Source organism: Martes martes (genome assembly GCF_963455335.1).
Source record: "Martes martes genome assembly, chromosome: 14".
Classification (NCBI taxonomy): domain Eukaryota; kingdom Metazoa; phylum Chordata; class Mammalia; order Carnivora; family Mustelidae; genus Martes; species Martes martes.
Genome location: NC_137902.1, coordinates 27,511,844 through 27,539,369, shown reverse-complemented (window position 1 = coordinate 27,539,369; position 27,526 = coordinate 27,511,844). Strand labels below are relative to the sequence as shown.

The window sequence follows — 27,526 nt, the reverse complement described above, 5'->3', positions numbered from 1 at the left end:
TTTTTAAAAAGAAGAAGAGAGAGAGAGAGAGAGAGAGAAAAAAAACACCAGCAAAGTCTGATGCTTGAAATCACAAATGTTTGTAAGATTTTACCATGACTTTCCTAAAAAGGGCAGAAATTCTTGTTCCTGTAGGAAGATTTTTAGAAGTTGAGGAGCAATGATAAAGGTTTTTGCCCCTGTGCCACACACCCCACCCTGCCCCTAGTCACACCATCTTTCTATACGAACTTTCGCTGAAATGGATGGGACTCTCAGAGAAGAACTTCCAGTTCCTTACCCAAGGGGGCTCAGTAGGCCCCACGAACCTGCCCTTTGCTCGATGGCCTTCTGCCCGAGGCCTGGAGGTGTCTGTACAGAGGATAAGGCCAGCCATAGACCCCTGCTTGCACATCGGGCCTTACCCAGCACTTTCTTTGCAGCCTCTCGGTGTTACTCAACACATGTGAGCAAGGCTTTGTGAGTGTGGGAGGCCCAGAGTAGGACAAGTAGGTGGAGTTATAGAGCAGGGTAAATGAGAAAGGGGTACATGGGGGGCTAGAAGCGGGAACATTGTGCTTGAGGGGTGTGTGATTGTGTAAGTAGAAGTACAAGAGAGTGCATATGTGAAAAGTGGTGGATGAGAGGTTTGAGGGAGAATTTGTGACAAGGGTGTGAAGAGCAAATTCCAGATTGGGAGGGCATGATGTGGATAAAGCAAAAGTGAGATTCGGACCAGAGCTGAGTGTGCTTGGAGATGGTGTGAATCTGAGGGTGCAAGGGACGATATATGGAGTAAGAAGACCAGACGATTCTGGAATACTGTGGCTCAAGTGGGGGTTTATTTGAGTGTGGCAGGACCTATGGGAGGGTCTGGCCCTTTCCCCTTTCCTCAGGCCCTGATCACCTCTTAAGGCAAAGAAGCCAAGACTTTTTCCTTTTATTCTCAGTTAAAGGGAGGAGGAGGAGAAGAGGAGGAAAGGGGAGAGAGGAAGAGGAGGAGGGGGAGGAAGAGGAGGAAGAGGAAAAAGAAGAAGGAGAAGAAGAAGAAAAGGAAAAAGAACCGGCAACAGGAGAGCTTGTGAAGAATTTAGTGAGCAGTTCCATAATGCACTGGTGACAAGGACCTTCAGGGAGCGACCATGCGTTCCGACAAAGTTGGGGTGCGTTTGCAGGGCCTGGAAACTGAGGCCGAGACGGGGGTTAGGGGGTGGCAGGCTGTGGAACCCCACATCGGGAAAGCGGAATGGGGCAAAGCTGAGAGTGGGGGCGGGAAGGGGGCCGCACAAAGTTGGGGAGTGCACGAGAGTGAAGCCGCCCCTGCGTGCGAGGCTGGGCGGCTGACGGGGAGCGTGTGACAGTGCAGAAGAGGGGGTGGGGTGAGAGGGTGTGCCGGCATCTAGGCTGGGGATTCGGTCTCTGGGTGCCTCCGGCAGCGCGGGCGCCGGCGTGCGGGCGGCTGGCTCGGGGCCTGGGTGCGTGTGCGCGCGTATGCGCGGGGCGGAGAGCCGGGGGCTCCTCCGCGCGTGGCTGTGCCTCGGCGCGGCTGGCTGTGCGAGCGCGGGCGCGAGCGAACGCACAGCCCAGGCGGCGGGCTGCCGGGGTTATCTGAGCCGCTCGGTCTTGGGTGGCTGCGCCCAGATCTGGGGGCGGTGGCGGCACAGGCGAGACGCGCTGTCGGGCCGCGGCGGAGCCGAGAAGCTAGACCCAGGCCGGGACGGCAGCGGCGGGGCGCAGAGCATGGAACAGCGCACGGGCCGGGCAGGTAAGAGCGAGGAGCGACTGGTCAGCGCCCCAGGCAGGGGGTGGTGGGGTGGTGGGGTGGTGGGGGGCAGCATGTGGGAAAGATGAGGCAACCCGGCCCGAGGGCAGACCCCACTCCTTCTTCCTTCTGTGTTTGCCCTGTGGCGGGGGCCAATGTAATTGCTGAGGACTGGGGCTCTGAGGCCTCTCCCCACCGGTGGGACCTCCTGTGCTCTCCCTCCCGGTGTCCTCTAAATCTGCTAAAAACTTTGCACCCAGAAAACGTGAGTTTTACAACTTCTCTTGGTCTCTTTACAGAACCGGGCTTTTCCATTCTGTTGTGCCTTTAGGACTTCATCTTTCCGCTTTGCAGTGTATAAATGTTTTCACAACTTCCTCCAAGTTGGGTGCACAAGGAAGGCCTTGGTTTCTAGTGGGAATGGAGTGTGGGTGTGTGTGCATATGTGTTAGTGGATGGGGACACGCTGTGTGCACGTCTGTGTGCACGTGTATGAGGGTCTCGTGTCTTTGAGTTTGAACTTAAAGGTAAGCACTGATGTAGATGTGTCTGATGTTTGGAGAAAAGACTCTGCCACCAAAATAAACTTAAGGGAGGCCTGAGGCAAGGGGAGGGATGGCAGGCCCCAGGGGACCCAGATGGAGAGCAGAATCTGAACGCATTGACCCACAGGGCTAAGGGAGTGGAGGGCTGCTCCTTTTTTTCCCCTCCCTCCTTCTCTCCTCCAGGCTTGCAAATTCAACTCTGTCTGCCCACTACGTGCCCTAGAGTAGCACGGGGGTGTGAAGCCAGGTACCCAAGTTTAGTTTTGGATTGGTGGGGAGGGACAGAGTTGGCTCAGTTTCCAAGAGTTTTCCAAATAATTCCACAGAGGTCAAGAACCTACTCCAGGCCCTTTTTTGCTTCATTCCTCACCTTTCCCCTGTCTCCCCCACCCCTTTCACCAGACCCCAACAGCTCAGGTTCTGTCTTTCGCTGATAATCCAGTTTCCACCCTCAGGATTGGTCTTCCTCTAAGCTTCTTGGCCCAGCCCCTGGGCTGCCTCCATTCCCCCTTGGACGCCTGTACCCACTAGGAAACCGGGGCCCCCAGGAGTGCCAACTGTGGTCTCCTGGGCTTTTAGGGCTCTGGGCCACCCCTCCGCACCAGAGGTTTAAGTAGGGAGATCAATAGCAAACAGTTGTAATGATCTAATTAATTATGGCAAAATTAAAAGCGAGTACAAAATCAATCTCTGATGGTGTTGAAGATGGAATTCAATTGAGAGCCCATCTGTGCACCCCCTCGACCGTATAAATATGCAGCCCAAGGACAGACCTAATGGCTGGGCCTTCCTGGAAACCTCTCTCCCCTTTCTTCCTCCCCTATCCAGGGCTTCTCCCTCACTCATTGCATCTACTTTGCTTCCTGCCACCTCCCGCCCCCACCCTTCCTTGTTTCCCTGTCCCTCTGCTCAGGCTCTCGACACTCCCACTCTTCTGCTTTCCCTCTCCGAAGGCGGCTCTTTCTGCCTTGCAGGCCTGAGGTGCGCAGACAGGTTCCCAGTCCTGGCAAGTCTCCCAGCAGATGCAGCCAGGCCCCCTCCCCAAAGCCTCGGGAAGGAGAAAGCAGAGCGGGGTTGGGGGGGCATTCCTGAGCTCTGTTAGGGCCCTCACCCCAAGTTTCTGAGCGCACGGGATACTCCAGAACGGACCAGGGCGCTTCTCCAGGGTCGCCTGCGCCTACCTGCGCCAGGCCTGGTAGCCGCACTCCTGGCGCAGGTGGTAAAGGGACCGGGGCGGACCAGCTGTGCACCGCACTCCCTTTCCCTTTCCTCCTTTTCCCGCTTTGGCCGGTGCGGGGATCGCAGTCCCGCCAGCGGCGGCCTGGGGGAAGAGTGGGGAGGAGCTGCGGAGCTGGGCGGGAGGCAGGGCTGTGTTTGAGAGAAGGAAGCCACCGTTCCCTCCCAGACGGCCCCACGGAGCCCCGGAGTCTTCCGCCCTACGAGCCGCTTTCTTTCTTTTCATGCCCCTCCGCCCTGCCCCAGCCCTAATTTCTACTTTAGGCATGTCTGGCCGGGGCACAGCTCCCTGGGGGCTCTGCGTTCCCCAGACGGCCCCCGCGCCCCTTTGGTCTCATCCGCCTAGTTCAAAATGACAATGACACGGGCGCGCGAGCGAGCGTGCCTGGCTGACGCCCTGGCGCAACCGCCGCAGCCGGGTTTGCGAAGGATGCGGGTTTTATGTAGTGTCGCTGAGCCAGATCTGGAGCAGCGAAAACCACCAGGAAAAGGCGAGGCATGGAGGAAGGAGAGAGAATCTGCAACTAGGTCAATTGTGGTCTTTGGCCTTCGTCGCCTATACCCCCAGAATCATAAAAATAAGACGTTTATTTGATGCCTGCCGGCCTGTCCTAGCTGGTTTTCCTAGCCAGCCTAGCTGGCTCCCTGTCGCTGGTCCCCTGCCTCTCTCTCCTGGGGCTCTGGGCCCACTCCCTGGCCCACACTGAGTTCCCAGGTTTCTTTCTGCCCTCAGAGACCCCTCCCACTCCCTGATCCTCCGCCGGACCCTCAGAGCCTGGGGGAGACACAGCTCGACGCCTCCCCTCCCTCTTTTGCCAGGCCTCCTCACCCCGTTATTAATTGCTGTGTTGACCTGCAGGATTGATTGGCGGCCCGCAGGAAGAGGCTGAGAAGGCCTTGGCCTCGGAGCAGCCTCGGCAGAGGGCAGAGGGAGGAGGGGGAGGTGCTGGCTGGAGATGGGTCCTGAGCTCCTATCTCAGCCCAGCCTGGGACACAGCTGTTTGCCCAGACACCCTTCTCCATCTCCCCCCCCCCCCACACACACACCTTCCACGCACCCTTACAACACTCTCAGGCGATCCCCTCACCAAGAGATGTTCAGCCCCCAAGGAGACCCATCAGAAATTCTCCTTAATTGATTTAGAAATGGAAAGAGGCTTCCTCCCTCCGTTAGTCAGTTTCTTCAATCTGTTCGTTCGCCGCGGGTCTAGACCTCACCGCCGGTCCAGACACGACGGAGAAAACTACTGGGACCCGGGCTTTTTTCTGTCCAAGATTTACTTTGCGTCTTTTTTCCCCCCTAGGAACAGTTACAGAAAGTTAAGAAATAATCCTGGATGCAGTGACCTTTAGAGTCTCAAACCAAAGCACTTTTTCCAGGAAGAGCCCTTGTCCTGAGGGATTCGGTGCAGCCCTTTTGTTTCAAGTTCGGGGAGTGGACGGCTCTGTACCGCGGAGGGTGGAGGGCGGAGGCTTGCAGCCGCCTGGGGCTGGGGTCTAACCCTACAGCGGAGACCCTCCCTCCTCCCCCCACTCCGTCCCCCCTCCCGTCTGCTTAAACCTTCGCGTGAGCGCACAGACACACGCGCGCACGCGCGCGTAGACACACACACACACACTCTCTCTCTCTCTCTCTCACAGGGCCCCCACAGCCACAGTAACACCCCTTGCCCCGACCCCAGGCCACAGGCTCACGGACCAGGCACCCGAACAGGAGCGAGCCCCCAGACGTCCTGGCTCTGGGCTGGGGTGGGCGGAGGTGGCAGGAGAGCCGGTCCCCAGAGAGCCCCCTGTGCTTTGGTTCTCACTATCAGCCCCACTCTTTTCCCTTCTCCCCTCCGCTCAGGTCCTTTGTCTCCAGCCACTTCGCGGCGCCCAGCAGCTTGTCCCCCGCCTTGGCGGCACTGCCCTGCGCTTCCCTGCGTTCGGTTGGCGGGGCTCCCCCTGCCTTACCCGCTCCCGGTTCTGGCGCGTCCTCCGCCTGCTCCTCGCATCCACACGGCTGCTGGGAGAGGAGGAAGGGAGGGCGGGCGCGCCGCGGATGGATCCGACAGAGTAGATTTGGTGCTTGTCGCAACTCCGGCAAAACTCAGCCCGCCGGGGTGCTCCCGCCCCTCTCTAACTGTTCCTCTGCGCTGCGGAGCCGCGCGCCCGCGTTTGGCCCCTTCCTCTCCTTGCACGTCGGCTGTGGCTCCTTCGCTCCCCGCTGTCCTGTCCAGCATCTGCAGTCGCGCTCTCCCCGCGGCCCTGCACGCTGATCCCTTTCGGCTGCCCCCCAGCTAGCTCCCGCCTGCCCCCTTCCTCTGCAGCCCCCTACGTCTCGGTGGCGGTAGCGGGGAGCGCCGGGGCGGTCCGGGGCCCGCCCGTACTGTCTCTCCCTCCACCCCAGCCAGGTCCGGCTGCGGGCTCCAGGCCCGGCCGAGAGGGGTTGTTAATCATTACTTGGCCCCCCCGGCACAGCCGCACTCACGCTCTCTCACCCGGGCTTGGGGAGGAAGGGAAGAGGTGTTGGCGAGCTGGGGACCCCGGCTTCGTCCAAACCAGCCTTCCAGAGACAGGTGTCTTCTCCGTTCCCTCAGCACCCTTTTCATGTCCCTTTTCTTCCCCTCCTCTCTCCCCGCCTTCCACGACTCCCCTTCAGCAGGCCTCTCCCCACGGTCTCAGCTCCGCGCCGGCTTTGGCAGGTTGACTGAAGGTCCTGGGAGGACCAACTTTCTTTGTTTGGAACCAGACTGGACGGGATTTCCTTTCCCACGTCTCAGTGAATCGTCCAGCCACCTCCCAACGGTTTTGGCAGACTGGCCCGAAGGGGACCGCACCTGAGGCTGCAATTAACCTGGCTGTTGGTGGTGGGGGGCGCGGTAGGACTTTAACGGGTCCTCTAGCATCTGCGCTGAGGCAGCGGGGTGAGGGTACAGAAAGAAGTGAGAATGGAGTGTCAGGAAAGACAGAGAGCAGAGTGGTAAACATGGACAGGGTGTGGTATAGTCAATGGAAAGAGGAAAAATCCTGAAAGGAGGGAACACAGGAAGGGAGGCAGCAAGGAATCCTCTTGTTTCCTTTATAGGATAGAAGTTGGGTGGGAAAGCACCACCCCTTGGCTTGCCTAACCAGCTCAGATCCCTCCTTCCCTTTGGGGAAGGGTAAAGGCTCAGAAAGCTGAGCACTTCCTCCTTAACCTACCACAGAAATGTTTTGTTTTCAAAGTGCTTTGGTCCATGGAGTAGGCAAGACAGGTAATCATCCCTATTTTACAGGTGAGAAAACTGAGGCCCAAAGAGGGAAAGGGACTGTGAATGTGGTGGCTGCTGCTTCTTCTGGGTTGTGGGGTGAGTGGCCCCTTTAGCTGTGCAAGTCCATGAGTGTCTGGGTGGGGGTGTGTGGGACAGGCTGTATGCAGGTCTGAGCTGGGAGCATCACAGCCTCTGTGGGCCTCTTGCCTCCCACCCTCCAGCTTGTATTCGGTAACACAGGGCCCTCCACTCCTACCCTGTAGACCTACTGGCCCAGTTTCTCCTGGCTTGACAATTTTTTCAGCTCCCCAGTCGGGTCGCCCACCGGCGGCCGCCACCTGGCAGGCCCGTGCCGCTAAGAGGCCGCTTTGGTGGCCAAGTGGCTTGCATTGTCGTTTTCCCTCAAAGGGGCTGCGAAGGGCCGGGCAGGTCGCTGGGACCTCTGGCGAGGAGCAGCCGGGTTCAAGGGGGAGGGGCCGGCGAGGATAAAGGCGCAGCACGTGCGCCGGGCCTCCACAGGACCAACAGACCGAGCGGGCGGGGCCAGCCGGGAGGCGCCCCCCCTCAACCCGGGCTTCACGCAGGGAGCCCAAATATTGGGAACAAAAGCGGGAAAAGAAGAGTGAGAGCAGAGGGAGGGAGGGAGCAAGGGAGGGAGCGAGGAAGCAGAAATTAGGGGGTCTTAGATGAAAAAAAAAAAAGAAAGTAGCTTTAGGGGGAATGTGCCGTGGAGTGTGAAATTGCAGCCCATGGTGCTCCATATTGTACCAGAAGCTCTTCCAAAAAAAAAAAAAAAAAAAAAAGCCATCCTCCAACGTGACCAGAGGGCTAGGAAGGGGGAGGGGCGGGGAGAGAATGGGGAGGGGGAGGGGAGAGGGCCGGGCGGGAGCCGGTCAGGCCTAGCTGGAGAGGGGGCCGGGTGCGCGCGCCGGAGGCCTGGTATCTGGTCGCGGAGAGTGGCGCCCCGGGCTGCGCCAGGACCCAGAGGGCGAGTGGGCCGCGGCCGTCCCACACTTGGATTGTCAGCGAACTTTTTTTCTCTTTGCTTTTTTTTTTTTTCTGGTGCCAGTGGCGGTGACTTCCAAAACCGGGACTAATTCAGAAAAGGAGCTCGGCGGTGAAGCTGCTACTCTGCTCTACCTTCCTCTCTTCCCTCCTCCGTTTCTGCTTCTCTTCCCTTCGGACTAGTTTTCTCCCCCCTTGGTTCTAAACAGCTTTTTTTTCCCCCTGAACTTTAATGCGTTTAATTTGGTCCGCGCTGTGGGGAGCATTTCCTAGGGAGATACATTTAATTTCGGAATTTCTAATCCCCTCCCTCAGAGGCCTGGCCCTGGCTCCCTTTGCCGCTCCCCAGGAGGTGGAAGGAGTGGAAGGAGGAGGACAAGCCCAGGCCAAGGGGGAGGGGCCCGGCTGGGAAGCTCCCTGGCTGCCCCCAGCCCCCTAGGGCCCAGCTGCCTGCCCAAACTGCTCCAGGTGGGGCGGAGGGGCAGTGAGGGGTGAGTCTGGGCTCTGGGTCAGGGCTCTGCCTACAGCCAAGAGGTAGCTAGCCCTCTGCCTTTCCTCACCCCGACAGGAAGCACTGGGCCAGGGAATGGGAAACCAGAAAAGGAGTGGAAGGGTGGAGAAGAGAGCTGGTGTAAGTGGGGGAAGCGGACAGGGTCTACACGAGCACTTCACTTCATGCACAATCTGTCCAGAAATGCATCTGGTAGCTCGGAGCACTACTCATGCTCGGCTTGGGATGCCTGTGTGTTTGTCCACTTGGGGTGCGGGGGAGGAAGTCAAAGGGGGGGTCTTGCTTCTCCCACACCTACACCCCGGGGGGGAGCAGGCCCTGGACAGTGGGAGTCAGGCCAGCTGCAACTCAGCCCCAGAAAGGAGGCAAGGGCTGGGGCGGTGGGAGAGCCTGGCAGGGAAGGGAGCGGAGACGGCGAAGGAATGGAGATCCACAAGGAAGATTTATTGGGCAGATCAGATGCACAGAGGCGGCTAATGAAGCAAATCCCGAGATGGGTATCAGAGCAACTCCCCAAAAGTTTATTTGCCTTTAAATTTCCGCAGGGAGGCGGGCGCCTTGTTTGAAGTGTAAATGCCCTAGGTTGGGGGGTGGAAGGGCCGCTTTGAAAACACCAGAGAGAAAAGGTTCATTTAGAGGCAGACGGGAAAAGCAACCAACCCTGACAGGTTGGAGCCCGGGTTGTGTTTGGGGTTGGGTTGTTTTCTTTATTTCTCTTTCTTTTCCTCTTTCCTCTACTTTCTTCTTCCCTTTTCCCCTTTCTTGCTTTTTTTTCTCCTCTACTAGACCCTATAGAAGAAGAATGGGAAGAACAGGAAAGGAAGCATCAGAGGGAGAGGCCAGTGCCTGGAGAGAAATCTATAGGCCAGCTCCGGAGCCGTAGGAGAAGGAAGAGCCTTGGCTAAAAGCATTTCTAATCATCAGGGAACATTGCTCTTTAACTTTCTAGACCCAGGAATGGGCTGGAGCTGAGGAGGAAGCTGCCAGGGGCTGGATTGGAGGGAGGATGAGTGTCCAACTAGTGCAGTGCTGGAGAAGGGGTCCCAGGAAGTGGGGGTGACCAGGGTGGGAGTGATTCTGGGACCTCAGAGGCTACCTGGGAAGTGGACTGTCACGGAAGGGTTTTCACTCCTTGGGGGGTACATGGGAAAGATAGGTGTGCGAGTATAACTTGTAGCACGCTTTGTGCATTAAGTTCCCCAAGTCCCCTTTCACAAAATGTGACATCCCTCTTGCCCAATACATGGAAATGCCTGTTGTCTGCATCCACACTTCTTCATAGTATGTGTAACATAGAGATATGTCTAGCTGGGTCTGGAAAAATCAATGAGTCTATGTGTGTGGGGGGGGGACTGTCTACAGTCTTATTCCTCCCGTAGTTCAGGCTCCCCAAGACTTAGCTTTCTGGACCAATGTAGGGAAACCTAGGGTCAAAGGGCTCCTTGAGTTCTGAGCTCCTTTCAGTAAGGATCCTTCCCCTGTGCCTTTCCCTCCACCCAATCTTGGTTAATTACCTTCCTGAAGGAAGCCTAAGGCTGTACCAGGTAATACCACCTGAAAGCTCCTTTCTCCCAAGCCTGGGAGCCTTTCCCTTAGGCTGCCTGGACTGTGTTTTCCTTTTTTTTCCGCTCCCCACACAAAGTTAGTGCGTTAGGTGGGGTTGGGAGGCCAAAGCAAACCCGGGAGCGCCATCTGCAGGTCTCTAGAGGAAGAGACTGACCTTCGGGGCTAGACCCTGCGCCTTCACCCTCCAGCCCAAGGGAACCAGCCTGGCCGCCCAAAGGAAGAGGGAGTGAGGGTTGGGAGGGAGGGGGCTGGAGGGAAGTTTGTTTGTTTTTTTGTTTCTTGTTTTTCCCTCCCAAAAGTTACTCCAGGTGGATTAAGCAGATTAGGCTCAAGAGGATCCAGGAAGGTGGAGGGCAAATATCCAGCTGAGTCAGCCCCCTAAGGAGTGGGTGGTTCAGAATCCTATAGGACTGAGCCTGGCTGGATCCCCGTCCGAAGATTAAGGGCATATTGAACACCCCCCCCACCCCCAGGGTGCAAGAGGCCCAGTAGAAGTCTCCTGGCTGAGTGGGGCGGTGTGTCCCCCAGCCTAGCTGCTGCCTGGGCACTGGCCAGCGGGACAGCGTTGTGAGGCTGCGGCTCTTTCGCGGGCGCCAGGGTCTGCAGTCAGGGGACAGAGGTGCCCCGAGACCGAGCAGCAAGAGCCGAGCGCGGGCTTCCCTGAGCCGCCCTTTCACAGACCCAGGGAAGCGGGGGGAGGGAGGGAAGGAGGGAGAGAGAGTTAAAACATCAGCTGAAGTGCCAAGATGATTTATGAGACGAGGGAAAATATTTCATAAAGATCTCCCGGATATTCTGTACTTAACCAGTTAGGAGACAAAGGGCTTCTCCTGCCTGGTGCCTACGAGCGGACCCGAGCGAGCGCAGACGAGGGCTGCGGAGGCTGGGCCAGCGGCTCCGGCAGGAGCGGGGCCGGGCCGAGCGCGCTGCGCCTCCTGCGCTAGCTCGGGATCCGTCAAGCTGGCAGCGGGCGGCGCTCAGCCTCGTTCGCAGCCTCTTCTCCCCAGCCGGGGAGAACAAACCTCTGCTCCCGCGTCCTCTGCCGCCAGCGACCAGTCGCTCTGCACTGTCTCCCTCCCCAAGCCCTTCTCCCTGGCCGCCCGAGGGTCCAGAATCCAAGTCCCTGGCTCTCCCGCCGTCCGCTGGGTCCCACTGAGGCAGGTGGGTCCTCGCTGGAGGTCTCCAGCTCCATCCTAAACCGAGCGTTCTGGGCTACCCAGACTCTGATGGTCAAGGGGACGAGGGAAGCCCTCCGCGCAGCCGCGCGTGGAATGAGAGAGGACAAACTGCCGGGCACTTTGCCCCGGAATGAGAATTGGGGGTGCGTGGGTGGGGAGGCACCTCAGGAGGGAAAGGCGAAAGGGAAGGACCAGAGAGAGGAAGGAAGACTCAGGAAGGAACGGAAGGGAACTCAGAGCTGAGAGGAGGGGGGTTAAGACTAGGGATGCGGACTGGGCTCGGGGCCGCGTGGCCCACGCGGGCACTGGCCGGTGGATGGCAGGGCTGGGTGAGTTGGGACTGTGAGCCTGGCTTCCGAGAGCGGCGCGCTCCGCGGCACTCGGTCGTTGCCTGAATATTCATTAGACTGGCCGCTCTTTATCCTTATCTAACGTTTATCTTATCGGCGAGTTTCGTTTCTCAGTGTAGTTTTAATCCCGGGCTCCCCTTTCCCCTCCCCCTGGCCCGCTCCCCTCCCTCCCTCTTCCTTCGCCCGCTGCTTCCTCCCTCCCTCCCGTTTCCCCCTCCCCTACCCTCCCCTCGCCGGCACCGGAGTGACAGGCGCGGGGCCCTCCTCGCCGAAGCTCGGGGCTCCGGCGCTGGCGAATCACAGAGTGGTGGAATCTATTGCCTTTGTCTGACAAGTCATCCATCTCCCAGCGCGGGGAGGGGGAGGGGGTCTGGAGGGGGCTTTGCAGCTTTTAGAGAGACACACACCGGGAGCGGAGGCTCCAGTCTCCGGCCGAGTCTTCTCGCAGCCGCAACCCACCTGGGGCCAGCCCAGTGCTGCCGGCGCTGCTCGGCTCCCTCCCTCCCTCCCGGCCCTTCGGCCGCCGCGGCTTGCGCCTGCCTTTTCCGGGGGCGGGGGCCCGGCTCGCGCTCTCCCCTCCCGGAGGCGCCCGCTCGGACATCCCGAGGATTGCTACTTCTCTGCCAACTTCGCCAACTCACCGGCACTTGGAGCGGCCCGGCTCCCCGCCCGGCGCCCTCGGGCCGCCCCAGCTCCTCGCCCTCTCCGACCGCCGCCTCTCGGATGACCGGGTTCCAGGGGAGTGAGCGAGCCACCTCCCCCCGCCCAGCCTCAGCCGTGGCCTCAGCTGCCGCGCGCGCCATGCGCCCCCAGATCCCCCCGGCCCGGCCCGCCGCCCCGGGGCCGCTCTGCTGACCGCCCGGCCCCGCGCCCCGACGGTGGGAAGTTGCGGTCGCTGCGGTTGCAAGCTCCGATCCGCCCAGGAAGCGTCCCCGCGGGGAGCTCACCGCGGCGTCCCTTGCCCGCCCCGCCGCAGCCGGGCGCCCGCTCACCTCGCCCCCCTCCCCAACGTCCCTCCCTTTTCTCCTCAAGTCCTGAAGTTGAGTTTGAGAGGCGACACGGCGGCGGCGGCCGCGCTGCTCCCGCTCCTCTGCCTCCCCATGGATATGCACTGCAAAGCAGACCCCTTCTCCGCGATGCACCGTGAGTACCGGCGCCCGGCTCCTGTCCCAGCTCGGGGCTCCCCGTCCTAACCTCTCCCGTCCTGTCCTGGCGCGGCCCTGGCCCCCTGCACTCAGGTCCCATCTTGGGGACTGCGCTGGCTTCTCCAGGCCCCCCTTTTCGTTCTTCCTCTTCCCCTCATTTTCCAGCGTTTCTAAAGCCTCCAGTTGCCCTCTTCTGCCTTATGTCACCAATACTTATTCCTCTACCTGCCTTCCTACTTTCCCTGGTGCCCATCACCTGTCTTCCTTTCTTCCACCTGCTCCTTCTGAGGTCATCAATCCACAGCCCCGGGGCCCTGGCTCTAGCCATCCCACTCCCTGGTCACCCTCTTGCCCTGGGCTGGGAGACTAATTGGCAGGCAGTTTTAGAGGGGTTTGTGTTGTGTTGTTTTCTCTGTTCTCTCCCTCTCCCTCTCACCTCCCTCCCTCTCTCTCTCTCTCACTCTCCCATCCTCCCCCACCCTCCATTCATCTCTACCTTTCTCAAACTTGAGTGTACTTGTCCGGGAGGAGACTCCTAGCACTGGCAGCTTCAGTGTCAGGACAATCGGGCAGAAGAGTGTGGGGGTGGGGTGCCCCCAACTGACCCTCGGCTCCCAGCATCTCCAGGCCCCGGCAGCCTAGCCAGGGTTTCTTGTGAGCTGGCTTGTAATAGTTCCTCTTCTTTTCTTTCCTCCCTCCTTCCCCTCTGCTTCTCCTTCCCCTTCTCTTCTCCTTGAGTTGGGAGGCTGAGACTGGCGGGACACGGTGGTCATCTTTCTCCACCTCTCCCCAAGAGATGCTCTAAAAACAAAGAGGGGTTCCAAGGAGAAATCGAAGTCAGGAAGAGAAGGAGCAGAGGAGCCTGCCAGGCGGCCCCTGGGCAGAGCCAAGCTCTGCTTGCAGTTCTGGAAGCTCTTTGCTGGCCTCCCACTCCATGGTGAGGATGGTCCAGCCAGGGACCTGGCCAGTGGGTAGTCAGAGAGAGGGGAAATGAGGGGGAAAGAACAAAAGGAAGGCAAACGCCCAAGCTGGGGAGAAAGGAAAGAGAAATTTTGAAAAGGTGGAAGAAAATAAAAGAAAGAAAACAGAAAGGATGTTATCCAGGAAAGAGGGGGGGGGATGAAAAAAGAGGAAAAGAGGAAATGATTTTAATGAAATTTGAATTTATCTAATTCATGTCCTATGTCTTTAGCTTGGAGAACAATTCAGAGATTTTTTTTTTTTGGCAGTCTTTTTTTTTTTTTAGATAAATAGATTCTAAATAGAAAACTTCTCCTTCTCTGTAGATTAATAATTGAGGATGATTTGTAACTTTTCACGGGGAAACTTTTTTAGCCCTGGCTTGGATCGGTGCTCCAGAAAAGAGAGCAAAGGAGGAAGACCTCTGTTTTTCTCTAAGCTTATAATTAGCATTGCAGGGGGGAGCTTAAAAAAAAAATCCTGGGGTAAAATATATTTTTTAGAATAATTTCCAAGTACAGGTAATCCGAGTCAGGAGCCTCGGGCTGCCGCTGGTCTCCACCAGCTGAGCCAGAAATCCTGTCTCCTTTTCCAAGCGAGTGGAACTGGGTCCTCTCGCCGTCTTCGCCCAGCCCGCCGGCCTCCCTGCCCGGCCGCCTCTGCTCTCTTTGGCCGATTCCGCGGGGGATTTGCCGAGTCCCAGCCGCCCACTGGGTGTCACTTTGAAACCCGAAAGGGGGCAAGGCGTGCTGAAGGTGGTCGAAGGAAGGGAGAGAGCGCGGCGCGGGCGGGCGGGCCAGCAAGCAGCCGCAGCCCGAGTCCGCGCCGGCGGCAGTGGCGCATTCCAGGCCCGACTGAGCGGCGGCTCCCGGCCCACGGCCCTAGACTCCTGTCGGGTCCCTTCCCATCCCCTTCCCTTAGATTGGGGACGAGGGGCCGGGCCCGGAGCCCGGGGGAGGCTGAATTATTCATCTTTAATCTGCCTGCAGCTGCCGCCTTTTCATACCGGTAACGCGAGTTCTCCCGGGGCCTAAATTATTGATGGTCGGGGTTTGGAGGGAAGGGAGGGGTGAGGAGTGGGGCTAGAGATAGGGAGAGTAGCAGGAATGAGAGGCAAAAATAAGAGGTTCTAGCCTCCCCCAGCCTGCAGATCAGAAGCCTCTCCCCAGGGGTTTCACCAGCCTTTGCTCTCAGTAACCCCAGAAGGGGATGGGAAAGAAACGAGCGGAACGAAGATGTTCCCGCTTTCTCCGAAAGTCGCCTGAGGCCAGCAGGACCTGGGCTGTAGGTTCCTGGCCAAGTCAGGCCCGCCACTAGAACTCTGCGCTTGGATTGCTCAGGAACTGCGGCTCCGGGTGATTGCTCTGGGTGCAGGATTTCTAGACTGCTGTAGGCCAGGGAGAATGGGGCTCCGCGCAGTGTCCTCGGGCCTGATATCCGGTGACCACTTTGGCTCCGAGGTTGGAGGACCCCGCTGGAGACCCTGCGCCCTCCTCCTGGCCGGGAGAGCAAATGCCCTTGCTTCGCGGTGCCCTGGGAGGCTGCGGAGGTCTAAGAGGTCGGAGGGACGGGAGCTGCCCTGCATCCGCCTGGCAGCGCAGGGGACAGCCCTCAGCCTGTCTAGGCGACCTGTACCATGCTACCTAGGTGAGGCAGTGGGTTCCAAGCCTGGCTCAGGGCGGCAGGCAGTCGAGCCCCGGCAGCCTGCATTCTCTGGCTGCTGCCTATGGGAGCCCTGCCCGGCAACCGGCTGCCTCCCCGGCTCTGAGCACGGACACCGGACCCCTGCGTCTTCAGCCTTCCGTCCTCCACCTGGCTTTCTTTGAACTTTAGACGCTAGGGATTCAAGTGGGAAATATGGCCTCCAAATATCTAAAGATAGAAAACATAAAGGGAAGGAAAAATCCCGATCGAAAGCCAGAATAAAACAAAAACAAAAACACAGGGAAGGAGGCAGGAACACCAACTCTGATTAAAAATAGATACAAGAGGTAGGGAGCAGAAGGAAGGAGTCAGACGTTTAGCCCCTCTCTCAGCTCAGAGCCCTTTTGTATTGAGTCAATCGGTCCCAGACACTCCCCCCCAAGTTATCTGCCTCCAAGCCCTAACACACACCAACGACTCCCCCTTGCTTGCGGCTCAGGCGGGATCCCGCTTGGCCCTGCTTCTGCTCTCTGCTCCGCCCTTCTTTTCCTCTCCTACATTCTTTCCTGCTGGCATTAATTCCCCCTCTGCCCCCTTCTCACCCTGCTTCTCCATTCCTTCCCTTACTTTCTCCCTTGAGAGGTGCTGTCTTAGAGCCGTGTTCTTCCCTGCTCTCTGCCCTGCGTCTGCGTTTCCGCGTCTCTACGGCCCGTGGGGTTCAATCCCCAATCGCCCTGCGTGGCTGTTGCTCAGCAGCCGCGGACCACCGTTCTGCAGCGCGTCCCAGATCATGCCCCTCCGCCCTGCCTGCTCCCTTCGCACGTCCTGGGCCGCGGACCCTGACTAATGGCCGGTCCCTGCTGTGTGTGGGGTGTTGTGTTTTTTTCTTGTCTCTCCCCAGCAGGGCACGGGGGTGTGAACCAGCTCGGGGGGGTGTTTGTGAACGGCCGGCCCCTGCCCGACGTGGTGAGGCAGCGCATCGTGGAGCTGGCCCACCAGGGGGTGCGGCCTTGCGACATATCCCGGCAGCTGCGGGTCAGCCACGGCTGTGTCAGCAAAATCCTGGGCAGGTGAGGGCCTCAGAGCCGCCCCTGGGAGAAGCCTTGCCTCCTCAGCCCGAGGCCCTGGGTCTCCAGACCAAGGACTTGGGTCAAAGTCCAGGACGCCAGTGGGAGATGGGGTATCTGGATACTGGGGGAAACCTAGAGAGCTGCTCCTTTTGGCGAGGGTACCCAGGTGGTGGCCACGGGCCCAGGAGTAAGGGAGGAGAAGGGTCACTCAGCTCCTGCCCAGCTTTAGGGTTCTTGCGAAGAGGCTGCCGGATCCCAGACTTCAGACAGGGAGGAAGTCCTCTCCAAGCAGAGTTCATGCAGACTGGGGGGCTCAGAGGAACAGGGTGGGGAGCGTAAATGGGTCCCCAAGAGGAAAGTAAAAATCAGCCCTGGGGAGGGGACAGGAGGGTCCTGGTTCTCACCAGGGCTCCGTGCTCAGTAGGAAAGGGCTGGAGGTGGGGGCCTCAGCCCTGGTAGACCTGGAGGCCTGGAATAGTGCTGTTCCTCCTGTTCTTTCCAAATAAAAGGCCGGGCTTTCAAACTCCGGGGGCACCTATTCCCACTGGTGTGCTCTGCTCTCAGTCCCCGGCATGACTGTCTTCCTGGAGGGAGTGTCCCTCTCATCCTCCCCCTCCTCCTGCGGTCCATCCCTCGCCCCAGCCAAGCGCGCCCTCCGGAAGCTGGCTCAGCCACGCTGAGTCTTTACCCTCACGCTGCTGCCTCGGGTGGGAGCGTGGCTCCACCGCCCTGAAGCCTGCAGCCTCCCTGCCCCCTGCCACGGCCTGTTCTCGCTGACCCCGCCGGCCTTCCCGGCGCAGGTACTATGAGACCGGCAGCATCAAGCCCGGAGTGATTGGAGGCTCCAAGCCCAAAGTGGCGACGCCCAAAGTGGTGGACAAGATTGCTGAATACAAGCGACAGAACCCCACCATGTTCGCCTGGGAGATCCGAGACCGGCTCCTGGCTGAGGGCATCTGCGACAATGACACCGTGCCCAGCGTCTCGTCCATCAACAGGTGAGCAAACCAGCCCCTACTACAGGGCGGGACTCCAGCTCCCAGCTCCTGCCCATCAGGGCATCTCCCAGCTTGTGGTCTCTGTTCTTTCTCCGGCCCCTGCCTTTGCTCCAGGCTCTCAGCCCCTGAAGTCCTGAAGTCCTTCGGGCAGGGAGAGGAGACCTGGGAGGCAGAGAGACAGACAGACAGACAGAGCTGTCTCCAGCTCAGGGCTGGGTATTCCCTGCCAGGCTTCTCCCGTCGGCGTCCTGGAAATGAATCCAAGTGTTTGTGGTAATTAAGACTCCAAGATTACGTGCCTCGGTATCTAGAGACAATCACAGCCTAAGCCGAAGCCTTTAAAATGACCAGTGTCTATTCATCGCTTCCAAACAGACTTCCCTTTCTAAAGGCATGCTCCCTTCCCCAGGGGCAGCTGCCTGTCCTGGCTTCCCCACCCTCCCTGCCAACTCCCACAAACCTTGCCTCCCAGGAGCCCAGGCCTTGCTAGCCAGCTCCGCACAGATTTCTGGCCTATAAACATGAATGTCCAGGCCTGAGAGCAAACGCCAGCCACCAGCCAGCAATTGGCAGGGAGCAGAGGTGCTGGACAAGGAGTGGGACACCAGGCAGGCAGGGAGAGCTCTAGACCCCCAGGCTCCACTTTGGGATGTGTAGGGCTAGGGAGAGGTCTGCGCAGTGACAGGCTCAGGCACATGGGCCGACACAGGCTGGAGTTGTGCAAGGTAGCCTCCCACTCCCCAAGCCACTCCAGCCTGCTCTCTGGGACAGTACGCAAGGACGCTCCATGTGTGTACACACTGTGCCGGTGTGCAAATTGGGCCTGTGTCGGCTAGAGCAGGCACAAGGAGCAGTGGGATGCAGGGACCCAGGATGACTTCAGCATCGCAGAAGTGTACTATCTGACATCAGCAGAGACCCTGTACAAGTTCCAGACAGCTTGGCCAACCTTTCAACCCCTGCCCCCCATTTTAGGGCAGATTCCCAAGTGAGAAGAAGGCTGAGGGTTTCATATCCTTGTTATTCTTTGTATTCTTCATAGACTCATTATCAGGACATCTAATAATTCAGATGGTGTCTTTTTCTGAAACTGGCATCACGTATCAAGTTTCTTTTTTTTTTTAAATATTTTGCAAATGATATGGAATTATCCCAAATCATCCTGAAAACAGCAGGTAAAATTAGCTGGTAGAATGTACCTTGGCTAAAGAAGATTCCCTCTGCCACACTCGTGCTGTAACGTACTGCGAGGCGACCCCAGAAATTATCCCAGTGTGTGCCATCTGTATTAAAATGGTTATTCAGTTATGAACAGGGTAACATAATACTGATCAGCTAATTATACACCCTCCGAAAACCCTCCAGCTCCCCCGGCCTGGCTCGCCAGGTACTGAAAGCATAGCGGTTTGACATTCAGACACCTTCGAAGGAGCTGGATTAAGACTCTGGGTGGTTTGGGAGAGGAATGTGTCTTTTGCATTTAAAAGCCAGAGGAGGCTGGGGAAGCTCTGGGGCTGGGGCAGGATTGGCGGTTAGGAAAGGGCAGGGGACAAAGCATTTGTTTTCAGAGCCATCTGGAGACTCAGCCTCTTGGCTGTCTGCTGGTCCTGGGAGCGAGCTGGAACAGAGATCTGCCTGATGAGGAACGATGTTGATGGGACTGGGCGCTGGGGTCCTGGGGGACATTCAAGAGAAATGCTTGTCAGTGGTAGGATTTGCAAGGCTTTGGAGGACCCCAAGACATGCACAGTTAAGGCGGTCTGTTTTTCTTGATGGCTGGAGGACTGGAGCAATCAAGGCACTTCTGGGGCCAGCATCCCTTGCCTCCCACCCCCCCACTGTCTAGAACTCTGTCCTTCCTCTCCCCAACATACACCTTCACTGGCTCAGATGTTTTGGGGACCTGGCTCATGCAGGAGTTTGGGAAGGCTCATTCTGAAAAGCCACAGAATGCAGGGAACAGGTGACCCCAGGATTGATCTCAGAAGCCTGGGGGTGCACTCCCCAGCCCTGGGGGATAGTAGAGGGGTGGGTAGGGAGTAGGAAAAGAACGGCCTCAGCTTGTTAATGATGACAGCTATGGAATCTGCTCGTCGCGTGGAACCCCAGCACCTGAGGGGCACCGAGGCTTCCTTTGGGTGTGTAGAAATGGCCCTCGGTGGACAGGTGTTGCTGGAGATGGAGAGGGAGTGGGAGGAGAGGAACAGGGAAGCCACTGACAGCATGGGCAGCCAGCCCTGGGTCTGTGACTAGGCTTCCCGGCTTGCTTTGCCGACAAGGAGCAGTCAAGGTATTCTTGATTTTGCTCTGGGACAGTATCCCACCATGGTTCCAATTTGGGAAAGAATTCTGAGGGCTTCCCCGTGTGCTGCTGAGTTGGGGCTGGAGGGATGTGTCTAGGCCCGCATGTCCTCGGCTTCGTCCCTGTGGGTGCTTGGCTCTGAAGGGGGAAAGGTTTATCTGAGATTTGTAGTTTCACCCTGAAGCCTGATAAAGGCGGGATGTTTCTGTCAGCGTTGGTGATTTCAGGAACTTTGTAAATTTTTACTCACTATAGGAGGGGCCTGGAGATTTTTCTCTCTGCAGGAAGTGTGGCACCTCGGGGTGGTTCTTGAGTATAGGGCCTTACTGTTGGTGAGATGCCCACTTGTCTTTGGTACTTTTAACCGTTGTAAGGGTGTGTGTGTGTGTGCCGGTGGCTGGCAAGAAAGGAAGTCCACACACACTCACCCACCTGAGCCAAATTGTGAGGTTTGGTTTTTTTTCATCTTCTCCTCCCAAAACAGTTGCTGTTGCCGCACTTGAAATATGCTGTTATGGTTATAAACGAAATTGCCTTTCATGCCTTAAAATTGGTTTTGGTTTTCTCTGATCCTGTCGCGATAAAGGCTTGGACATTCCGTCCACGTACTCCACTGGCAAATCCTCAGAGAAATACCTCTCTGAGTCAGCGGAGTGGGTCAGGGATGCCTCCCAAACACACTCCTGCCCCCAGAGACCACTGTCGAGAATCCAGAGGGATGACTGGATTGCTTAGTCTGTGGAATTTCTGTGACTCAGTCTCGATATTGGGTTACTGACCGCTAAGCATGGAGTTGCCCGCCCCTCAGCTTATATGTCGTCCCTGTAGAGGACCGAGGTTTATAAACAGGTGACTTGAGACTGAAACCTGGTGTGGGAAATGACCTGGGGGCGGGGCGGGAAGAGATAGAGGGAGATTCATGCTACTGAAGGGGGAAAAAGTCACCCAGTTATGTCGCTGAGCAACTGACCAGGCCGGAAGGGATTTCCTGTTTATATGCCAGCGTCTTCTGATTTGGCCATTGCTGTGGGCAGAGATTAGAGTTCCTTTGAAAGAATCAGTACAAGCTCCAGGTAGAGTCTAGGGTTACCAAGGATCCCCCGAGGGTGATCTCTTAGAATGAGCCAACAGAAAGGCCATTGCTCTCTTAACTTTTCCAGCCTGCCCTACACTCTTGGGATCAGGGCCTTCCCTGCCCCTAGATCTTTGGAGTGGACTCTTACAGAGTCAGTTTCTCACTGATCACCTGCTACCCATGCTCTCCCTCAGCCTGTTTGGCTCTAAGCGAGCATGTTCATTTTCCTGGCGGTGACAACACTGGCTTCCAGGCTGCAGCCCCGGTGTTGTGCAAGGATTCCATCCTGTGTCATTCGCGGGCCTCATCAGAGGTCTGGCAGTGGGGTGACAGTAGTGGGTCAGCTGTTCATTTGAAGGGCAATCCAAAGAAGCTGGGAATGCTGAAGATATGTTCAGGGCCGGAGTTTGTGTCTCTTTCTCTGAAACTCAGGTTCTAGAACATTGCACATTTGACTCTTAGACTCTTAGACCTGGCTTGGCATGAATCTGGGCCGGAAGGGTGGCTTTACCTGCCACATCTCCATGCCCTTGTAGCTGTTGGGCTGTTGGTCTCATGGCAAAGAGCCGAGGCAAGCTGGTGGGCTAAGAAGGAGGCTCTGTCCTCAGAGGAGGAAGAGAAATAAGGACGGAGAACTTGCCTTCTGTGGCCCGGGGCCTACCAGACTGGGGCCACAAAGAGCAAAGAGATGCACCAGATTCTGTCTGAGGAGGCTTGCTCACCCGTCCTTCCCCAGAGAAGGCGCTCCTGCTGCCGAGATCACCCATCGCTAGACTAACATGGGAACTGGGTACGACTGTTGATATTACTTCTTCAAATGAGCTGGAGCTGTCCTCTTGAAAAGCCATTTTTTAAAAAAAGATTTTACTTATTTATTTGACACAGAGAGAGAGAGACAGTGGGAGAGGGAACAGAAGCACAGGGAGAGGGAGAGGAAGAAGCAGACTTCCCGCCGAGCAGGGAGCCCAATATGGGGCTCGATCTCGGGACCCTGAGATCATGACCCAAGCCAAAGGCAGACGCCCAAAGACTGAGCCACCCAGGCACCCCTTGAAAAGCCATTTTTGTTCCCTTAGTTACAAGAGAGGGAAACTCCTCCTAACTAACTAACTAGTGTCCCAACTATTTTGAGAACTCAATAAAACAATCACATCAAATATGAAGAGGCATAAATCTTGTGTCTGCACAGGTAACCTACTCAATTACTTTTATTATCGTTCAGGCTGCCTCCATTTATTACTGTCCACAGCCTGGGCAAAGAAGGTTGCATGGAGGGTGGTCTCCGGGTGTAGTCCTCCACCCCGAGAGGCAACGATCAGCCCGTAGAGCCAGGGATTTCGATGGGAGCTCAGGAAAGGCCCATCTGTCTGCATGAAAACCAATCAATAATTCTGTAACCCGAGCCCTTGTCACAGGGAAATGGACAACACAACAGTTCAATAGAGGGGCCACAGGGGGAATTAGCCAGGGGAGATGGGGCCGGGCAGGAGCAGCCCCTGGAGAAGGGAGACAGGGTGCCAGGAGCAGGGAAGGTTGGGGAGGGAGCAGAGCTATGTATATATCAGCAGAAGGGGCCAATTCCTGTGCAGAGTAGATCCAGGGACTGGATCTAGCGTCGGAAGTTGGCGTGGGAGGGAACAGTCGGGAAACGGGCTTATTCCGGTGCCTGCGAGAGAGTGTGGTTGTACATGGGATGGTATGTGCTTGTAGACCAGAACATCACAGCTCCCAGAGAAAGAGGAGCCGTGGTAGTAACTGGTGCAGAAGATGAATGCCACCCCTCCCCCCACAAACCCCACCAAGAGCCTGCACTCTGAAGAGGGGCTTGTTAGGAACCCGCAGGGGATAGGAGACCTCCTTTCCCAGCTTGTCCACAGGACTGATGAAGGAACGCCCTAAGCCAAGGGCTCCATTTTCTGCTCCCAGCTTCCTAGATCTCCAGCTCTGTGACTTCCTCTCTTAGTTTTCAGGTTTGTCCTCAGTCCCTCCTCATTGCTACCTGGAGTTGGAGGTCTCATAGTGAGGGGAAATGATGTCTATGTATTTCGTTTTCACTTCCTGTTCTTTCTTTTTAAAAAATTTATTTATTTATTTATTTGAGAGAGAGAGAGAGATGGTGCCAGAGAGACCATGCAGAGGGAGGGGCAGAGGGAAAAGGAAAGAATCCCAAGCAGACTCCCTGCAGAGCCCAAAGTGAAGGGGGGTGGGGTTCGATGTCACGACTCTGAGATCATGACCTGAACTGAAATCAAGCGTCCAATGTTTACCCAACTGAGCCCTTCAGGCGCCCCTTTACTTCCTGTTCTTTAAAAGAGTGCACTGAAGGCTTCCAACCTGGCCGGCCACCTCTCTGAATCCCTGCTGTTTCCCCGCACACCCCATGCCAGGTGTCTAGAGTTCAGATTCTTGCAAGGGAAGCAGTTACAGGTGCAGCTGTGGCCAGTGCAGCGCACCTGGCCATGTGGGTGAGTCCAGAAAAGGGAAAGAGGCCCCTGACAGATCTGAGGCGTGGGAAACAGTAACTCACAACCAATGCCCATATCCCAAGTGAAATAAACAGATGGGAAATGAAAGCTACCAGTAAACCATAGGATTGAAAGTTTTCCTCCCATGGAAACTGTCGTTTGGGTGCTGGCAAGGTGCAGCCTGAACACGGTTCACAATGGTTTCTAGGCACAGAGGTTGACATTGTCAGTGTGTATGGCTGTGTGTGTGTGTGCTCTTTGGCAAAAAGGCTCCGAGACCAAGAGGAAAGAGAGGAAGTTCTAAAGGATGTGTCCTGCAGTCACAGACAAAGGCTGGACACCTTGTCCTTGGCCCATCAGGTCAATCAGTGAGGCAGTCTTTGGGCCAGTGGGTGATAGTAGGGCTCAGTTGAAGATTCTTTGTTTCATAATTTGGGCAAACTGAAGTCAAATTTTCCTTCAATCTTTGTTTACGCTGTAATACTCCACGGTCCATTTAGCCCCCCAAAAGAGGGGCCTGGCTACAGTGATGTCACCTTCATACTGGAGAGGTGTGAGGTCAGCCATCCGTCTTCACTTAGACACTCACTTTGTCCCAGCCCAGTCGGCAAGACTAGTTAGGGACCAACTGTATACACAACTAAAAAGATGCTTTCCCAGTGGGTCTCTTTCCTGTACGTTCTGGCGCCAAGACCCACCAAGGGATATAGGTTCCCTCTGGTAGGAGGCGTGACAGCAGCACGGGAACACAGTCATTGGCAGAGCTCCCCCAAGGGCCGGGCCCTGGGCCCAGCTGCCATGTCCTCCCCCAGAAACCTGGGAGCTGGGGAAATAAGGAAGAGGCTCTGTGTAAAAAACACATAACTGGGGACTGGATAGGCCTAGGAGACCAGGCAGGACCTGAAGGCACAGGCAGATGCCTGGGCCTCCAGGAGCTGTCAGAAGTGGGAAAGAAGAGGAGAGTGACAGGGCACTGGAGGAGAAGGAGCAGGGACCCGTGCCATCCCCTGTGGGTAGGAGAAGAAGCTATATAGAAGGGAAGAGGGAGCCGGGAGAGGCCATGGAGCCAGGCTCCTCTTGTAGTTCCTTCTCAGCAACCACAAAAACCACAAAACAAACAAACAAAAAACCAACCAACCAAACAAACAAACAAAAACCGGACTCTTTCTTTTGGTTGTTGAGAGATAACATAAGAAGATATTTTGTGTGTTTCACATGAGAGTGTGCGAAACCGAGAGTTGGCGTTCTAGAGGGGTCAGGTTGATTGTAGGGACGTGGAGGGAGGAAAATGGGGCTGCAGGAGCTGGGATGGAGCTGGTGAGAGCTGGACCATAGGGCTGGAGTATGCGGGCCCAGCCTAGAGGCAGGAAGATTTGGGTTTTGAAAACTCCTCGCTGGCAGATGAAAACATAGCTTCAGGCCTGATTCAGTCCTGGGACCCCGGTCTGCAGCCCCAGAGCGGTGTCACCAGACTTGGCCTCTCTTCCCTGCTTCAGACTAGAGCTCTAACTGTGCAGGAGCGGGGGTGTGGGGGATGTTTCCAGAGCCCCTTAGTCCAGGAGCCCCTGAGGAAGGTAAGTGGGGAGGAGAGAGTCCGCTCTCTACTCTGAGGGCAAGGGAGGGTGAGGCGCGAGTAGGAGGGGAGGGTGGACGTCAGAAGGAGGGCTGAAGAGTGAGAAAGGAGGTGGGGAGGCTGAGGGGTGAAAGGGAGAGGCCTCGGAGCTGGCCTGGCTGGATGAGAATGGAGCGCATGGCCAGAGTACAAAGCAGGGAGCTCTGGAGGCTTGAAAAAGGGGTTAGATCCTGTGTGTCTCCACCAAGGGCCTCTCGTGGTGCTTGGAGGTGGTCAAAGGGAGCCTGAGCTCTGGGCAGCTGGTAGACCAGGCTGAGGGGGACTTCAGGGAACTCAAAAGGTGGTAAAAGAGGAAAGGGAGGCCAACCAGGAGGGACAAAGGGAGTAGGACATAGGAAGTGGCGTGGGAGGTCAAGTCGCAGGAGCTGGGGCTCGTGGCCGGCTGCACCACGAGGCAGGCTGGTGTGGCTGTCCGGTCACTGCAATGTGGTCGCTGCAGCCTGGTCCCCAGCAGAGGGGACAGTCGGAGAGAGGCCGAGAGGGAGGGAGGGAGGTCCTCACTTCCTAGGTGTTCCAGATTTGAGGCCCTCTACCCGGGAGCCTCCAGCCACTCTGCCCTGGACTTCCTCCTTTGCCTGCCTTCAGCCCTGCCCAAACTGCTCTGCAGTGAGCTCCCCCTGCAGCCATTTGGGGATGGAGGAAGCCAGAGGGTCGCTGCAAGTGCTGCCTGGCAGGGGGAGCAGAAAGTCCGGACGTAAGACAGGGCAGCAGGCTACGAGGGGAACTGTTCCTACCCGGTAGGTGCCATAAGGTCAAAGAATCAGAGAGGAAGGGCTCAGAGGTTGGGGAGAGAAGGAAGGAGGACAGGGAGGGAGCACGGCAGGGGCCGCAGGGTTGGAGCCCCTGAGGCGGCCTTCCCCTGGCCTGATGCTCCCTCTTGGCCGCAGGGTCTTTGCTGGGCTGGTGGAGGAAGCTGCAGGAAACCAGCAGCCTTGTAGGCAGTATCTCGCTCGACAGCCCACAGAGATGGTCAGGGAGGAGACCCTGCTTCTACCTCTTGTGACTTACCGTCCTAATTTGAGAGGGCGAGATGGTGCCTGGCTGATGTGTCAGAAGGAGAGAAGTTAGTGACCCTTCGTTGAGGACCTCCGTGTGGCTCTGTTTTGGAAAGAGCCTGTGAACTTTGGAAAGGGCATGTGCTATCTATCTAGCTGAATCCAGCGTTCGTGTCCTGGGAAGCTGTCTAAATGGTCCTGGTATTCCAGGGAGTGCTTAAAAGGACTCAGTCTTATCAAACAGAGGGCTAGTGGTTTGCTGTTCACAGAGTTTCTGGCTGAAGGGATTGTTTGGTCTCAGAATGAGAGTCTCTGCCATCGCGTGGGTGACCTGTCTATTTGGGACGTTAGCAAATGTTCTCTGGCAAGCGTGGGTTGAATGGACGATAGATCTCCCGATGGGCTGATGAGTGGGGGTCCGGTCAGATGCAAAAGGTCCTGACACACTTAGTCTATGTGCACACACGTGTGCATTTTCTCTGCTAGAGGTGAGGGTGTAGAGTAGCACATAATGGCCAGGCCGTGGGTGTATGACACGCCTACCAGGAGTCCTGGTAGCAGTGCATGGTTTGTGTCTGTCAAGGTCCTCAAAGGGAGTGTGCGTGTAGGTGGGGACACAGGTCAAGCTGATTATCCCCTTTTATCATCTGCAGAGAGGACACCTCCCCTCCCTCCCCCCATCACTTACCTTTTTCCTTCCTCTCTCCTCCTCCTCGGGGGAGCTGGTTTGGGTTGGGGGCCAATCTCTGTAGACTCTAACTAAAGAGGGAAGAGAATTTGATAAGATAAGGAAGGCCGTCCTTCCTCTGGGGACCAACAGAGGTTTCATGTTCCCCTACTCCACTCGGCTTCTCTAGGGAGCTCACACCAGGGCAGGCAGCCTTCCCACAGACTGGGACTGTCTGGCCTCTGGGAGAGCCAGAGGAAATGAGGTATTCCTTGGGGTCAAGACTCGGGTTCCCTTCCCAGTAACCAGGGGTCTGGGTGGAGGGACAGTCTAATGGAGGCCCCGACGAGAGAGAGAGAGAGAAAGAGAGAGAAGGGGTAAAAGAGAGATGGTCTAAGACAGGAAGAGGGAACTGAGAGCCAGAGGTAACTGACATGGGCCAGCTCTAGCTCAAACCTGTTCTTTGGGCCACAGAAGTGGACTGAGTATGTGTGTTGGGAAGGGAGGTCTTTTTTTTTTTTTTTTTAATTAAGGAAGAGGCTCTGAAACCTTTTGGCCAGTCTGCTGGGCTGAGCACTCAGCTCTTTGCAGAGGGTACAGCCCTAGTTCGATCCAGTTCCCCCTAGAAATAGTGGCCCCCCTCACTCTCACACGCCCTGTCCTCCAACCTCAGCAAGTACACATTGGCCTCTTCTCCTCCCTCACCTCCCCTTAACTTGGCCCTGAGGATCAGGTAGTTCCTGGCCCCAGGGAGGCCGCCCAGAGACTCCTTAGGAGATGACCTCCCAGGGTGGGTACAAAAAAAGTTGAGAGAAATTCATTTCATGGCCAGTGGCTGCTTAGAAAAGGCGATTCCAGCATACGAATGTGATAAATGTTAACTGAGCATTAATCGCATTAAAGAGGGCCCTATAAACTTTTCATTTCTAATTAAATTCGTCCAGTGATGCTGCCCAAGCGAGTACTCTGGGCCTTTGTTTATGTGGAAAATTAAAATGCAAATACAATGGGATTTATTTCCAGGAGTGGAGTGATGGGCTGGCCCCTCTGGCTACTGGCCTCCAGGCCTCTCGGGCCAGGTAACTGCTTCTTTGGATGCGCCAACTCCCCCCCCCCCCACCTCCCTTGGGACACATTGTGGTGAGAAGGGAGAGGACAGAGTTCAAGGTCAAATAGAGTTAGAGATGAGGAGAAGATGTGGGAAAAA

General features: G+C 56.8%; 1 protein-coding gene across 9 annotated transcripts in view; it reads left to right on the top strand.

Annotated features, from left to right (window-relative positions):
- Positions 1 to 12,402: 12,402 nt before the first annotated feature.
- Positions 12,403 to 27,526, top strand: part of PAX2 (paired box 2) — a gene marked incomplete at both ends in the record, with an annotated part of 77,629 nt that continues 62,505 nt past the window's right edge. For 3 of the 9 annotated variants that reach the window (XM_080822427.1, XM_080822426.1, XM_080822429.1), the window contains 3 exons: positions 12,403 to 12,508; positions 16,016 to 16,184; positions 16,985 to 17,182. In XM_080822427.1, the coding sequence (XP_080678553.1) occupies positions 12,466 to 12,508; positions 16,016 to 16,184; positions 16,985 to 17,182 (410 nt within the window). The remainder of the gene's footprint in view (positions 12,509 to 16,015; positions 16,185 to 16,984; positions 17,183 to 27,526) is intronic. The other 6 variants (XM_080822428.1, XM_080822430.1, XM_080822424.1 and 3 more) reach the window with 3 other exon arrangements.